This window comes from Ptychodera flava, unplaced genomic scaffold (genome assembly GCF_041260155.1).
Source record: "Ptychodera flava strain L36383 unplaced genomic scaffold, AS_Pfla_20210202 Scaffold_112__1_contigs__length_238456_pilon, whole genome shotgun sequence".
Lineage (NCBI taxonomy): Eukaryota > Metazoa > Hemichordata > Enteropneusta > Ptychoderidae > Ptychodera > Ptychodera flava.
Window position 1 is genome coordinate 42,557 of NW_027248294.1, and position 17,623 is coordinate 60,179.

General features: G+C 39.9%; 1 protein-coding gene across 6 annotated transcripts in view; it reads left to right on the plus strand.

The window, feature by feature from the left end:
- The window catches only part of LOC139126639 (ABC-type oligopeptide transporter ABCB9-like), a 96,560-nt gene that overhangs the window by 14,380 nt on the left and 64,557 nt on the right, over nucleotides 1–17,623 (plus strand). For 3 of the 6 annotated variants that reach the window (XM_070692698.1, XM_070692696.1, XM_070692700.1), the window contains exons 2-3: nucleotides 8,757–9,608; nucleotides 10,443–10,557. In XM_070692698.1, the coding sequence (XP_070548799.1) occupies nucleotides 8,924–9,608; nucleotides 10,443–10,557 (800 nt within the window). In that variant the 5' untranslated portion in view covers nucleotides 8,757–8,923. Of the gene's footprint in view, nucleotides 1–7,815; nucleotides 7,956–8,756; nucleotides 9,609–10,442; nucleotides 10,558–13,786; nucleotides 13,855–17,623 lie in introns of those variants that run through there. The other 3 variants (XM_070692697.1, XM_070692699.1, XM_070692701.1) reach the window with 3 other exon arrangements.

The following is a 17,623-nucleotide window of genomic DNA, read 5'->3' on the forward strand; positions in this document are numbered from 1 at the left end:
AGAGATTTTTTTCTCAAGCCGTGAATTTATAGCAAGATTGCTATTTATCAACAGAAATGAATAAAATGACACCAGCATTTGACACATGACTCCACTAAGAGTTTATAGTAAAAAAATAAAAAAATATTTTTTCAGAGGTAATATATGGACTTTAAAGAAGTGAATGATTACAGTGAGTTATGTGATTTGTTACTGAAACGGTTTTCGACATGTGGTTTAGAGGACGAGTTCCGCCTCCAAGCTAAGACAATTGTTAGAAAGAAGGATCAATCTCTGAAAGATTTGGCACATGAAATACGACAAATTATAATTAAAGCATATCCCAGTGCATCAGGCGATTGTCTTGAACGGTTGTGTATTGAGCACTTGTTTCAGGCTGTCGGCGATGATTCTCTGCAAAGAAAAATAAATGAAGCGGGGAGTTTGAAAGGTGCGACATTGGACTCCGTTGTGCATGAAGCCCAGTGTGAAGAGAGTTATCAGAAATTTCGTAAGGCAAAACACGTCCGTCTATACAGTCTGGTCAGATGATGTGTCACATTGCGATGAAGGCAAAGTCAATGATACAGGCTTACAGGGACTGCTATTGCATGTGCTGGATAGGTTAGAGCGCGTGGAGACTGCAATTCAATCGAGCAGTATAAATAATGCAAAATTTCGAGATCCAAATAAGAAAACTTTATGTTGGTGTTGCGGTAAGGAAGGGCATCGTAAGCAGAATTGCCCTCAACGCCAGCAGGAGCAAACTGAAGTGAAAAATAAGCGGTTAAACGACCAAGGATTGCGGGAACCGGCCGTCCCCCCATCCAATTAGAACAGTCAGCAAGTCATCTTGGTGGCGAGGCTGGAATAGACCGAGCTGATTATGTAACGACACTAACTAATAAGAAAACTCATTGTAAAACACATAGGAGGAAAAATAAGCGAGGTCAAAATCACACCAAGCGCAACAACAAAACACTGACAATAATGCAGAAATCAAAACTACAGAAGATCATGAGGTCACAGGTCAAGGTCATCAGATTACGATTGAGGAAAATTTGTTAAGTCCACGTCCGGGATTGATTCAAATGCTTTTAATTGATGTAACTATACAGAATGTCACCCGGGATGTACAAATGCAATAGTTGCTAAGGAATTTTTCTACCTCATTCCCGAAAAAGAGCGTCCCAAGCTGATTGATTATGACAATTACCTTACACAGGCTGATGGGTCAAATGTTTCATTATTGGGTCAAATTCGAGTGAAAATTAAGATCGGTACTAAAGAGAGATTTGAATCTATTCTGGTAGCAGAGACATTGGGTGGATCTGCTGGCATCATAGGTATGGACTTACTGCGAAAATTTGATTGTCAACTTGATTTGCGAAAAGGGAAAGTGAGTATCAATGACCAGATACTAGAAACAACACACGAAGATTTGAAACCTTTTTGCTGTCGGTTACAGGCTAATTGGCCACAGTCTATTCCAGCCGGGCATGAGGCTATACTGTTAGCTCAAATGCACAAAAAGCCATGAGTTGGGCAAGTGGGTTTTCATTTATACAGAGGTCAAAGGGTGTCTGATAAATGTGATGATTTTTAATCTAAGCAATCTGAGGTCATTGCTATGGTAACACCAAGTTTTGTCGGGGAAACTGGGTTGATGGGTGCCCATTGTCTAAGCAAGCCAGGGAGTAATCTCCATGCAGTTAGAGTAATGAATCTTAGTAGCCAGGACATAGAGGTGAAAAAGGGACAATGTGTTGGTCTATTGAAAATGGATAAAAACACGAATTTTGACATAGAAAATTCCACAATTCAAAATGAGCAGATTACCAGTAAAACAACGCCACTGACCGCAAGAGTAGCCACTGCTAAACAGTGTGAGAAAATGCCAGAGCATGTTAAAGATCTGTATGAGCGAAGCATTGTAAATCTTACTTCTGATGAACAAAAGAAACAAGTGTACGATTTGCTTGTTAGAATTCGGATGTGTTTAGTAAGGATAGCATGGATACAGGAAAGACTGATATTGTAAAACACCATATCCCTACAACTTCTGAAGTTCCAATCAAGTCTCGTCCATATAGGACACCTCACTGGAAAAAGAAGGAAATAGATAGACAAATTCAGAGTTTTGTGGATAAGGGATTGTTAGAAGAATCGGAAAGTGCGTGGTCTAGTCCTTGTCTATTAGTGGGTAAAAAAGATGGGTCATTACGACTAGTCTGTGACTATAGACGTCTCAATGCTATCACACTTTGCAATGCTCAGCCAATACCCTGAATTCAGGATAAGGCCAAAGTAATTAAATTCTTTGTTTTGCGTCCACTCTAAATGGGAAAAGGTAAGCGTCTAAGTGGCTGAAAAACACACACAAGAAAATTAACACAATGTAATTTATTGCAGCAAATAACAAATGGTAACAAAATTTTCGTTCAGAAAAGCTAAGCGGTCATGTCCTAAAATTTCCTATTCAAATACACTGTGTGTTTTTCATGGAAACCTTAAAAACCTAGGCGGGTGGGGACGCAAAACAAAGAATTTCATTACTTTGGCCTAATCTTGAAAGTCTGGGAGGAGCAAGGATTTTCAGCTGTTTAGATCTAAATCAGGGATTCTACCAGGTAGAGTTAGAAAAGGACAGTCGGGAAAAATCTGCCATAGTTACACCATCAGGCAGGATTTTACAATGGACCTCAATGCCCATGGGATTGTGTGGAAGTCCGGGGACATTCGAAAAACTCGTTGAAAAGGTTTTTCATGGATTGCAGTGGGAGATCCTACTGTTATACATTGATGACAACATAGTGTACGGATCTTCTGTTCAGGAGGAATTGGAAAGACTACAGATAGTGTTTGATAGGTTGAGAAAAGCTAGTTTGAAATTAAAGGCCAAAAAGCGCATTCAATTTTGCTGTGAAGGTTGACTTCTTGGGGCACACAATTTCCGAAACAGGAGTATCAACAGATCAAAAGAAAATAACATCCATCAAGAGATGGCCTGTGCCTAGCAATGTGTCTGAAGTGCGCAGTTTCTTCGGGCTGGCATCATATTACCGGCGTTTCATCAGAAATTTTGCAAGCATTGCAAAGCCTTTAAACGAGCTTACTCGCAAACATGCAGTGTTTGTTTGGACTCCTGAATGTCAGGATGCATTTGATGAAACAAAGGAATTACTAACATCAGCCCCGGTGCTAGCCTTTCCATCAGAAGGGGGACAGTTCATTTTAGACACAGATGCGAGTGCAATCGGTATTGGGGCCGTCGCTGTTATCCCAAGAAATTGAAGGGGTGGAACAACCCCTCGCCTACGCTAGTCGAGTTCTAAATAAAGCAGAGAAAAATTATTGTGTGACCAGAAAAGAACTTTTGGCTGTTGTAAATTACGTGAAGTATTTCAAACATTATCTCATTGGCAGGCCTGGCATTCACAATTAGAACTGACCATGCTTCACTGGTCTGGTTGCTGAGATTTAAGAATCCTGAAGGACAGTTAGCAAGATGGCTTGAGGTTTTGGGTCAATATAAATTCAAGGTTGTTCATAGACCAGGTAATAAACACCAAAACGCCGATGCGTTGAGCTGCATCCCGGTCATTCAATGCAATCAATGTGGGAGGGAACACCATAGAGTGAATCAGGCAAGTAGTGACAATAATGTAGGAAGCGAAATAGTGACAGGCCTGTGTAGACCAGCAAATCACTAGTCAGTCATGAAAGAATTTCCATCTGATGATAATCATGAGAGTGATGATGCCTCAAAGGTGGTGGAAAAAGAAATTCCGGATGAAATGGCTAACCGGTGTCTTTCCATGGGGGGACGCCCTCAATTTGGGAAAGGAAAGGTGCACCAGAAATCCACAAAACAGCAAGCTGTTGGTGATAGACAGCAGGAGGCTGAGTTCAATTTAAACAGTGATACAGTGATAAACCATGAACCTCGATCTCTGGTCTCGAGAAGACTAGTTATATGAATTGAGAAAATGTCAATTGGACGATCTCAGTATAGGACCAATATTTCGATTGGTTGAAGGAGGTCATCCGCGACCCTCATGGGGAGACATTTCTCATAAGTCACCTGCGCTGAAAAGTTACTGGTCTCAGTACGACCAGCTCAGAGTTCCTGATGGTATTCTGTATAAATTGTGGGAGGCTGATGATGGAAAGTTAGTTCGCTGGCTAGTTGTTTTACCCAAGGTTTATATTAATTGGGTTGGTATTGAAAACCTTCCATGAAAGTAGTTTCGGTGGACATGGCGGTATATGCAGTGTTGGCGCTAGGAATTTTTTCATTGTAGCCACAGTCTGTTAGTGTGGCTAAAATGATCAAATTTTTTTTAGCCACAAGCAATTTTTATTAGCCACACCCAACAAATCAATTTCACATACAAATTGCACAAACCCTATTTTCAATAACGTTTGTACTTTATTATCCAAATGTTGGGCCAGGGCTATTGTACATACACTTTAATTCCTCGACAGATAAACTGCTGAGCACATTTTCTGCCAATTTTATAGTTGGAGATAATAGTGACCAGGAGCACAGTAAAACTCCAGGTCCTTTGTGAAAGTTGTCTGTCCTTCAATTAAAAAAAGATATGTATTAAACAAAAATTGGGTGTAACTTCCTTTCAGATCTGTATTTTATGAATGCTGGTGAATAAATTGACCCCTTTCTTTATAGACAGGGACAAACAAACTTTTGTTATTTTTTAACTTTTATTATGACACAAACAACAAATAGGTCTGCTAGAGTTCTTGGAACAAAACTTGCACAACATGTCATGAAAAATCATCGAAGTCTAATCATTGGCCATAATTATTCCTCTTTTTTATTTTTTACAAGATTTAAAAACTGCTGTATATACCGCTATCTGGTGCTCTTCACAAAATTACAGTGATTGCCTGACTATGCAAGGCATTTTCCAAAAAGTATCAAAGAAAACTATTGGTATTAAAAAATTGCTTAGGTTTTAAGACTTAAGTCAGTGAAAAATCAAAAGAGCAGTTCGACTGTACGACAAATCTAAGATCAACCGACTCTTCTGTAGTCTCACATTTTATACTTTTATGCACAGACAAAAACCTTGCTGTAATTTGTTCGACCATGGTCTAGGACGGTGGTTCGTCTGTCTGTGTTCTCTTCATGGTGGTTTTCTTATTTCCTTACTTTTTGTAAATTAGAAGCTATTTTAAACCTAGTTACTTTCCCAACTGAGAACAATCAATAAACTCTTTGCAGTTTGCAACCGTAGCTGCCCGCAAGCCGCATTGAATCGTACCGCGCATTCGTAACACATTTGCATTGTTTTGGTGTCTCGAAACTACCCAAACCGTACACGGACCCAGGGTATACAAACAGGGGATCTTGAAACTTTTTCGCGCCTGCTCATTTTCGCCCTGGGCAATCGCCCGCAAGTCCAACGCCATCACTTCAGTCTCACGGTCAAGAACTCTGCCGTCGATCCCTGGGCGTCGATCATCGGTCGTCGACGTACAACAGAGCAACGAATTATTTTGTTCAAAGACTAGATATTTGAATGACTGAATATTTCGATAATTTGACTGATCTAAGGGTTATTTTGATTCGTTAAAAGTGACAGAACCGGCGTGATTAACGATGATGCACGCTGTTTTGAATACGCGTTGTGCTGCTATGCTGGCGTGAACTCAAGTTACCCTTCACGCTTGCACCCTGACGCGACACACGTCATGTACGTGGTTACATGTTTTGTACGATGCTTGCAGCATTTATGCTGAAAATTTTTGATAGCGGAAAATAACGTACACTTATTTAGAAAAACGACTAGTTGTTAGAATAGTGGGCTACATAAATAATCCATTACATATTTTGGATCGATCACAATGAATACCCGCATGTCGAAATTCTTGGTCCTTCGGGAAAACAGTCGGTCTGGGATCGCAGGACTGACGCGACTTTCGAAGACAACGTCTTGGGTCAATGATCCCAACACGGCACCCATTCACGAGCTTTTGCCACGCGTGGCGAAGGCGTAGCAATTTTTTTTCGCCACAACGGACATTTATTCGCTATTTGCGACTGTGGCGAACGTTAGCGCGAACCCTGATATGGGACGTACTCTTGCCAAGGTTCGACTCAAATACTATTGGTACGGGATGTCAGTGGACGTCCGTGCTCATGTTCAGGTATGTGACACCTGTGCAAAAGCTAAGTCATACGTAGTAGGTGCCCCGATGGAGAGAATCGCTATCAATGGCCCTTTCCATATATCTGATAAGGGAAATACCAAGATTTTAGTAGTGGGTGATTATTTCTCAAAGTAGATGGAGGCCTACCCCCTACCTAGTGAGGAAGCAATTACTGTCGCAAAGCATTATTAGACAATTTTCTCAGTAGATTTGGCATGCCCTTGGAATGCCATCGTGACCTTGGCCGGAACTTTGTTTCTAACGTTTTTAAGGAGGTATGTGAACTGTTAGGGGTACACAAAACCTACACAACATCAGAGTGACGGCCAAGTGGAACGTTTAATCGTATTTTGGTCCAATACATTAAATCCTATATGGACCCACAAAAACATCAAACCGACATGAGGGGGACGTACAAAGTACTATGGAGGGTAACAGTCCAACCCAAGAGGAGGACGTGCAAATTGTTAACAGTCCAACCCAAGAGGGGGACGTGCAAACTGATGTAACTGACATGGACAATAGGGAAGGCATGACCTGGGGAGATCAGGTAGAATTAGCTGCTGAAACAGACCAGCAAACTGACCAACCTGTTGAACCAGTGAGACAGGCGTCAGTTTCAAATGGTCAACATTACCACCAGCTCTTAGAAGTAGCTGATTCTCGCTTCCACCTTGACCGAGTGCGGAATAAACTTCGTGGTCAAAACTGCCCTTCCACAGCATGGGAATTGACCGAATGGCCAAGTGGCCGTAAGGCAGAATTCCCAGTTAAAGTCATTGGGGGCGTAGAAGTTTATTGTGACCCAGGGTATTTTCAATCAAACTTGGAGCGACCTAGGGAGTGGAAAATTGCAGTAGGGGAAAGCCCCTAGTGCTGATGAGCAAGTATATAAGACCCTGAAGCAGTATGTCTCATCATCACAAGTTTCAGCCCTGGGAGAAGTGGGCCTGGACCGAACAGAGCCAGCAATTGGAGCGTCCAAGAAAGGGTCCTGGCTCGTGCACTCGCTATGTGTGTGTCAGAGAAGCCCTTAATTCTGCACATTAGGGGACCCCATGGGGATCACTATGGGTCAGATGTCCATTGTCAGGCCCTCCAAATGGTAAAGGAATGGTGTTCGCCACGGCAACGCATACATATCCACAACTTTACAGGTACCATCAACACAGTAAGGCTAGTGGACAAAAGCTTTCAAAAATTGCTACTTCGGGTTTTCCATCGTAACGGCCAATTTTGATCAATGGCAACGAAGAGCATTGAAAGAAGTGCCCAGTGATCGGTTATTGATAGAAACCGATTCTCCGTATCTCTGGGGCACTACCATCAGCACCCCAGCCTTATAGGGATGTTGCCGTAGCTGTTGCCAAGACAAGGGGGACTGATTTGGTGCGCCTCCTTAAGGCAACAGTTAACAATACCAGGCGAATTTATCACTAGGGATGGTTTTATATCTTGCCAGTAACATTGCTAGCTGGCAGCCAGTTTAAATGTCAAGGTCTAGCCAGTTACATTGCTAGCTGGCGGCCTTGTAAAATTAGCATCTCAGTCTTCTAGATCCCTAGAATAACCATTCCTGCAAAAAATAAAAGAGAGGAGAGTGTAGTGAAATGCGGGCTTTCGGCCATTGGTGGCGCCCTCCTGCACAGGTGCTGCACCGCCGTTGTATTCGTGGAATGCCTCGCATGTACATTATGCATTTCCTCTCGCTCAAACAGCAGAACGATACCAACCGCCAAAGCGAGCAGACGTCTCTACGTAAAGCCTTCTGCGGAATCAACCAGTGCAACAAAGACTTGGTAATTAAGTCTACTGAGTTTATACACTGGGTAACACGTATACTACGCGGCGGCCGCTATGTATCACTCCACTCGTAACTGTGGTTTTACCGGCATTTCTCAATTTCACACAAAGCATCGTTCATCACAAGCATATAACTAGAAGATAACTAAATTCTGCCAACGTTAAGGGCGCTTATGTGATTTATTGGCAAATATAATTTGTTGCTCGTAAAAGACGATTTCAATATTGTCGGTCCGTCCGTTCTGCAGCACCGGGCTGCAGACAGACATTCAAAGACCAAAATATTTTTGTACTGTACATGTCAACAAAGATCGACGCAGTGTTTTCCAGCCGCAAAACAAAGTCGCACATGGGCAGTCAACATTTGATTAAGATCTTCACCCACAATCACCCATTATAAGAATAATATGCTGTTTTAGAGTTGCCCGTTGCGTCAATTCAGTGCATTTAAGCTTCAACAACAGATTTGCAATTCAAATTAATGTATTTCAGTTGATAGACTTTACATTCAGCAGGGGTGCCTCAGCTAGTTTATGCAGAAAAATTGATACCAATATTTTAAACTTTTTAAAACACACTATGGAAATGAAAGTTGCACAAAATTGTTCTTTCTTGTAAAATACGAGAATATTTTTCAAATATATTTATGGGAGCATTTTTGTACTAGTCTAACTAGACTTCATCACAAACAAAAATCAATTTTGCAATGTGGTGCATTAATTCAGACGGGTCGAGGGAGTACACACATAATGTTATTTTAATTTTATCGGGTTTGTTGGTGTTTTTATTTCTTGCAGGTTTGTGTTTGCTTTTGAAGTTAACCAACTCTCGAAGTTTTACATTTTCTGTACCTGTGTGCATCATGTCATGAGGCCATCTACACTGGAACTTTAGTTGGAGTTGCAAGAGCTCGTGAATGACAGCTAGCAAATGAATCAGAATTTGATGAAGAATCTTCATTACCATGGCTTGTAGTTGCCTGCTTCTCCTAGCTTTTGTATTGAGTCTGCTTGATGTTGGCATCACAACTGTACTCTTTGTACATGGTGACCAGTTTCATAAATTTGTGACAGAAGTATACCAATTTTCATACAAAGATTGCTTTGTAGATATTTGGTTTCTGTCACCACTACGGTTCTCTATTATATTTGGTGCTTGCATTGCGGTACATTGCAATGGCCGCAATGCAGCTCCCAGACTTCAAAACTCCAAAAATTATATTCTCACTATTGGAGGTTTGATGTTTCTGTATCTCATCATAAAGTTACTAATTTATTCTAAGTTGGATAAAAAACTCAATGAACCATGGTTCTGGGGCCTGTTTGCCTGGACAACAGTGGCTGCCCTACTACCATATGCATGTTGGAGAATTCTGAGTAGGATTAAACCAAAGACGTTGAATCTTCACATCAATGCAGAGGATGGTACCTTTCATGAGAATGAAAAGTTGCTCCACAATCATGTTGGTGATGATGCAGATTTGAAGGGTTATGACAGTGATAGTGACAGTGATGATGGTTCTCAAGATGGCAAAGACCAAAAGAAGAAAAAATTACAGACAGGAAGTTTACTCAGACTGCTGTCATATTCAGCTCCTGATTGGTCTTTTTTGCTGAGTGGTATTCTAGCTCTGCTTGCAACTTCTGCAGGTCAGTATTTTGTCACTTCCACAAACGTATTTCAAAACATTTTGAACAAAATTTGTTTCCAAAAGTTCCAGGTTGTTTATTTACAATTACTAGTATCATACATCTACTGATGAATTTTCAAAGATTGATGTTCTATTTGCCACTCCCAAATCATGTTAGGATGTGGGACGTTAAACTTTTCAACACAGCCTAGGTCTGTGTAATGTCCCAATTGCTATTGCTCATAATGGAATTTTAAGTCTAGACCAGAATTCCACACAATGCATTGTTTTGCACTGCTAAAATACAAATTGTATTTCAATAACTCCATGGAGAAGAGAAAGAAATTGTACTCGTTTTCAGGAATCACAATCAAAAGTGCAGCTATTGCCCTTTTACACCAGAGCTAGGTATCACTAACAGTGCTTTTACAAACTGCAACCTAGAAAGGCTACCTAGCATGTAAATTGAATTTTTAGTCTGTCAATCAAAATATTCTAAAATAGATATATTTCAATCTATTGAATGTTTTCAAAACACTGAATTTGAAGAGTACTAGTATGTCGGCTCACAGTATTAATTGATTGAATTTTTTTGCTAGATTGATTGTCTCGTATAATAGCCATTCCTTTTGTCATTATTACAACAGAATACAAGTATATTTCAATAACTTCATCTGTCAAACCTCTTATTGTGATTACCCAGGTCTAAAAATATACTTTAATTATGGTTTATTATAGGAAAATGTCCAGGAAGTTTGATAATTTACCTGGCTGCTGAAATTTACCGGTATTTATTATCTGAATTAATTCTCCATTTGTGGTAACTTTGATTGCCTTACTTTTGTTTATACAGGTGAAATATTTCTACCAATGTTCACTGGTCAAGTTGTGGATGGCATTGTTGTCGAACATTCATACAAGAAATTTACAGATGCTATAATTATCATGTCTTTACTTTCTGTTGGAATGTAAGTAATATTCAAAGTTATGAAGAATTATCAAATATATGTATGGTATAATGGTATAAAGAGGATGTGTAGGAGGTGACAGAGCATGAGATACATAGAATCAGAAAAAATAGAGTCAATGACACTGTAGCTCCCATCCTGGACTATTTAGTGTTTGCTCTCTGGTCAGATATTTCAACATGTGTGAAAGGGATAAAGTGCATGAAGTGAAAATACTTAAATGTAATGTACTGGAGACAGTAATGTTTAATTTATTTATTCAGAATATAAAATGGAAAAAATACAGAATTAGAAATATCGAATACTGTGATACAACCATTAACTCAACAAGTCATTGACAATGACATAGTCCCCACTTGTAACAGGAGTATTAGTCTTGATGGGGCAGGGAAATGTGGTCATTAAGAAGTATCACTGGAGTGTATATGTTGAGATCTATGGGCACATAGGTCTATGTCGTTGTTCCCGATTTGAAATACATGAGGCATGTCTAAGTTATGGTTCTAAATCAGGAAAAAAGATCAGACGTCTAGCAGTATTGGCCAGCCAAGAAATACATATGCGCATAATAAATGAGGTACAAGATGTGACATCTTAAGGTCTAATATCCTATCAAAATTGGAGGGTATAGAACTTGTGGTTACTGAGATATGCATATATATGTATAATCAAGGTCAAAGGTCATCGAGGTCACATGACATTTTGAAAAAAAAATTAAATTGCTAATTAATCCCTATATGCCAAAAAATCAGACCTCAAGCTCTATTCGCTTGCCCAGAATTAGATGTGCGCAAAATTAATGAGGTAAAGCATGTGTTGTCATAAGGTCTCCCATCCTACAAAATACCAAGGACATAGCACTTGTGGTTACTTATTTATTGACGTAAACATATATTTTAGGTAAAAGGTCATCGAGGTCACATGACATTTGGTCAAAAAATTTCTCTCCTATAGCTATCCCTATATACCAAAAATCAGACATCCAGCTCTATTGGCTTGCTCAGAATGAGATATGTGCATAATTAATGAGGTACAGTATGTGGTGTCATAAGGTGTCAAATCATACCAAATATGAAGGGTGTAGCACTTGTGGTTACTGAGTTATGGACAAATATGTATATTTGAGGTCAAAGGCCACCGAGGTCATGTGACATTTTGTCAAAAAAATTGTATTGCTAAGTTATCCCTATATACCAAAAATCAGACCTGTAGCTCTATTGGCGAGCTCAAAATTAGATATGCGTATAATTAATGAGGTACAATATGTGCACAGGCGCTCCTTAGCTGGGTAGTCTGCTAAGTAGATCGATTTTTGGATCGATCTATTGATCCCGTAGTCGATGTGCCCGCCACTGCAACCTAAATACTCACAAGGCGTACAACACAATCACTCAAAAAACACGCGATCCTGGTTTTCAACTGGCCTTGCGCTCAAACAAATTATTCAGAACTACACTCCCATATACCTAGTTGGATCATAAATTTAACCATCTCCTCGAAAATCACGCCGATGAACGTGTTACTCGCATCATCTTGAAGAAATCGGCCGTGTTTTGAGACCAAGCGCAGTGAAATGTGGCCTGCAGAACGATTCTACCATATGATGTAATTTATTCCACTACTGATTGGCTAATCAACGGCCAAAACAAAGGTCATGGCAAGACATCACTGGTGTAGTATAGTTGAACCAATCAGCAGTTGAAAAAACGACGTCATATGGTAGAATCGTTCTGCAGGCCGCATTTCACCGCGCTTTTTCTCAAAACATAGCCGATTTCTTCAAAATGAGGCGAGTAACACATTCATCGACGTGATTTTTGAGGAGATGGTTAAATTTGTGATCCAACTAGGTATATGGGAGTGTAGTTCTGAATGTTTTGTGCGAGCGCACCGCCAGTTGACAAATCGGGTGGTGTGTTTTTTGAGTGATTGTGTTGCACACCTTGTGAGTATTTAGGTTGCAATGGCGGGCATATCGACTGCGGGATCAATCGATCGATCCGAAAATCCATCCACTTAGCAGACTACCCAGCTAAGGAGCGCCTGTGAATATGTGGCGTCAAAAGGTGTCCCATCATACCATACATGAAGGGTGTAGCACTTGTGGTTACTGAGTTATGGACAAATATGTATATTTGAGGTCAAAGGTCACCGAGGTAACGTGACATTTTGTCAAAAAAAAAATTGTATTGCTAAGTTATCCCTATATACCAAAAATCAGACCTCTAGCTTTATTGGCTGGCTCAAAATAAGATATGTGCATAATTAATGAGGTACAATATGTGGCATCATAAGGTGTCCCAATACCATACATGAAGGGTGTAGCACTTGTGGTTACTGAGTTATGGACAAATATGTATATTTGAGGTCAAAGTTCACTGAGGTCATGTGCCATTTGGTCAAAAAAATTGTATTGCTAAGTTATCCCTATATACCAAAAATCAGACCTCTAGCTCTATTGGCTCGCTCAAAATTAGATATGTGCATAATTAATCAGGTACAATATGTAGTGTCATAAGGTCTCCCATCATACCATACATGAAGGGTGTAGCACATGTGGTTACTGAGTTATGGACAAATATGTATATTTGAGGTCAAAGGCCACCGAGGTCATGTGACATTTTGTCAAAAAAATTGTATTGCTAGGTGATCCTATATACCAAAAATCAGACCTCTTTCTCTATTGGCTCGCTCAAAATTAGATATGCACATAATGAATGAGCTACAATATGTGGCGTCATAAGGTGTCCCATCTGGGGTCCCATCATACCATATATGAAGGGTGGTAGCACTTGTGGTTACTGAGGTATGGACAAATATGTATATTTGAGGTCAAAGGTCATCGAGGTCACATGATATTTTGTCAAAATATCCGAGATATCTGCGTGAACGGATGGACTCACGGATGGATGATCAGACAGACATGACCCAATCTATAAGCCCACTGGACTTCATCCGTGGGGACTAAAAATTGTGTCACTGCATCCTTTTTGCAATATGAATATGATGAGAAACTAAACTTTTATTTTTCGTGGCCTTATACATGGGAGTCTAGGAGATCTGCCTTATACATGGGAGTCTATGGAAGTGTAAACTAAAAGTATGCAAATTTCACCACGATTTGCCCAAATTTGGGAAAGGTCACTCCTATGCACTTCCATACCAAGTTTTAAATCAATCAGACTTGTGATTTCAGAGAAGAAGATTTTTTGACCAAAAATGGGAGAAAATTACAAAAAAATTCATGAAAAATAGCAAGTCCAAGATACTGACCCAAGATGTGCACAATCATTTCAGGTCAGCCCAAAGTACTTACATGCTAATTTTTCATGTAATCTGCTCAGTGGTTATTGAGTGTTTTCAATTTTGACTGTTTTTACATTTTTTCACTTAATTTGCATATTTTTGGCAATGACAACTCCATTTGAACAAAATCTCATCTACAGCCCATTATCCATGTACACACCAAATATCAAGATGAAATGTGCAGCGGTTTTGGAGTTTTTGATGTTGGACGGACATACATACAGACAGTTCCCTAGCCAATAAGAATAGCTTCCATTGCCATATATACATATGGCTATGGGAGCTAATAAAAATCATTTACAATCAAGAAATCATGATTACACATGTGAATTGACATTTACACACAACAAAGACTCAGGGAATAAAACACGTTCAGAAGATGAGATACAATCAAATCAATGAGACAACAGAAAGGTGCAAGAAAGATGCATAGATTTTTAGTCACAGGACCATGACAACAATATGCTTTTAGTAGAAACGTATATTTGTATCTTGGTAACAGTCTGGGTTATGTCCATATAGAGGATAGTAGGGAAAAGCCAATGGCGTACCATTTATCAGAGTTAATTCTAGGACGCGCCATTGCGCAATTTGCGCAAAAAAATCACGAATGGCCCTCATTTCTACCTTTGATGCGCCACTAAGGGCGCAACATTTTATGAATTTTGTGAATGGGTCGGTCGATCACGCAGAGTTCACTTAGTTCATACATTAACGTAGCTGCCCGAAGGTCATTACCTCAGTCATAGTGTGCCATGTAAAACGATTCAGTTACCCTTTGACCTTTGCCCACTACAGCATATATGGTGGTGCATAGGAAGATGGGTAGAAAGGACTGATGTAGGGGCAATGGTGTATTGGAGCCGTGCGCATGTGGTACGATCGATGAATGTAAGCAATGGCTCCGGCCGCCGCGTTATCGTGAAAAGCTAGTCGCCGCTCAGATTTTTAACGCCAGTACTACGGTATATAATAGTTGATGAACCCAGGATGATCGGGCAGTCCCTTAAATTGAAGCGTTTGCACGTTTATCGTCCATACCAGCGAAACGTTGAACACTGCAAGGAAAGCATTCATGCTTGGCCGGCCAGATGATCGTTTTGAATTGCATCACAGTTTAGGTCGGACATATCTCGTTTTCCAGAGTAGCCAGGTCTATGCATAGAACAACACCGCTGTGTAAAACCCTTTGGTCAGAACCAATGATCGTAAATTTGCTAATACATACAAGCATAACACAAATGGTCAAATATTGGTTAAAAATAAGTAAGAAAGCAGATACAACACTGAATCGTGAGGCTTATGATCTGGGTTGTCAACTGGACAATGCACATACAGATAATTGGGTGTCAGGAATTAAACAATCGTTGCTGCTCGTAAATATGTGAGATGCCATGAATGTAAAGATAGAAAATGACAAACAGTTTAATACTAATTTCAATGCAAAAGTTAAACAGCTATTTGAAAAATGTGCATTTGAATTGATTCATGATGATACCAGACAAGGGCACCATAAAAATAAACTTCGCACATACAGAGAGTTGAAAAAAGATTTCTCTCTCGAAAGCTACCTTCATGTTATAAAAAACCCAGATCACAGATCAGCCCTGTGCAAGTTACGCATTAGTGCACACATACTACACATAGAAACAGGTAGATACAGAAACCTCGATGTCATAGACAGAGCATGCCCAATTTGCCAAAACAAACAAGTAGAAGATGAGATACATTTTCTTTTTCATTGCAAAGGATACACAGACATTAGACATGATTTTTTCAGTAAACTAAACATTTGTAAAAATGCATTCAGAGGCACACAAGACCTTGTAAGCATCTTTTCAAGGACAGATAAAGCATCACTATGTGAATTGAGAAAATACATACATACATGTTTTAAACTCAGACAAGACAAAATGAAAAAGACAAAGTAAACTATTTATGAACCTTTCAGACGTTGACCTCATGTATAGATATTTATATTTATATATATATATTTCATTGTTGTTTTTGCAAAACCTTTATTGTACTTTATGATCAAGATCCCAACTGGGATACGATTTCAATAAAGGCTTACTTTACTTTACTTTACTTTACAAGTTATGTTTAAAAGTTGATGTATCGATCACTTTATGTAGGTCGTACAGGTTACACTCTCGTGTTGTATCAATGTGATAATTGTCGACCAGTGCAAATCGGGGGCCACTCGGAGAAATCCTACCGGTGCGCTAAGCTTTAATCATGATCGTTTCCACAGTCAATATCACAGTCCGTGGTAATTTGTACAGTTGTTAAAGTCCGACATCAAACATAAGTTACGTAAACAATTGAATCAAACCAAACGGTTAGTTTAATAATTGCTGCTGCCATTGTTGGGCCTGTTGCGTACGTACGGGGCACAACTTTGCTGTAGGCTTCGTTGGTTACAGGTGGCCCTTTCTCAAGTATTCTCCTTTTCTTGACTTGATAGACTATAGTATTTTCAGCAGAAAATTCAAGGGTTTTACATGTGTGATCATGACGGCCCCCGATTTTCTAAAATGGCCCCCTTGGGTCAGAAGTAGGGGCCTACAGTGGCCCCTTGTTTTTACGTCCTAGAATGAACACTGATTTATGTAATGAGGTTAAGGCAAGAACTAATCACATACAGTATATGTAATGAGGGTTAAAGGTTAAGTGGGTTCACTTTGAAATGTTATGCTGAGATCGCGATATGACCTGACAGATCCACCGTGTGTGACCGATCGAGTGAGAATGTTGGCTACCCGGAGGTGTCGAGTCAATTTGCGACGTTCTACCATGTTAAAAATTGTAAGGATTTCTTCAGGAATAGTTTTCTGAGTTTCTTTACCCTAGACCATGTTCGACAAAGAGTTATTGGACGTTTTTCGTACTCTTTACCAGCTTCTGGTTAACTTCTCGGTGATTGATTCTGCACGCGTTTTTCTGAGCGAAGGGTCAATCGTACCGGGAAATGCATGGTGATAGAAAAAATCGTGCTCCATCGTGCTCCGATCATTGACAAGAACAGTTGACCCATCGTTGCAAAGCTTGAAACATTCTCCATGCTACAGATGGAAAGGTTAAATTAACTTTGACCAAAAATAGGCGATATTTGGCGACAAATAACTTGCTGTAAATTTACAAGGGTCAAATCCTGATTTCTAGGAGCGGTACCTAGCCGGGAAAACCATCCAAAGAAGTAATATTCGATATAATAACCACCAGTGTCAGTCGCCATCTTGACCGTACTGAACATTGTGCATAACGTCTACATCTAAAAACTACCTAGTGCTAAAAATAAAGGGTGAAATCTGGGCAGATCGTCCATGTAGCCGACACGAACACGAAGTGTCTGTTACCGGCTACCAAAAACTATGAAAAATAGTAAAGAATGAGCTACAAAATCACTATCAGTTTTAAGTTGCAGGTAGAATAAGTCTGTGCCTTTGTAAAAAATAATATAAAAATAGTAGAAAGTGAAGAACCAGCTGAAAGTTAGTTGAGGAGACCTTGACTGCATATCATTTGCATCTCATTGTCGGCTACATGGACTGTGTGCCGAAATCTGGCCGAAAGTTCCGAACTCATTACAATCTGCGAGCCAAGGATTGCAGGGTTAATTATTCATGACGTTGGCGGCGGCAGGTTCGCTGATTGGTCAATCTTAATATACTCTCTATGGACATAACCCGGACTGGGTAAGGTGACTGTTTTCCATAGTCTCTCAGCTGATATTGTGTTAACTCATTTGGCAACCAGT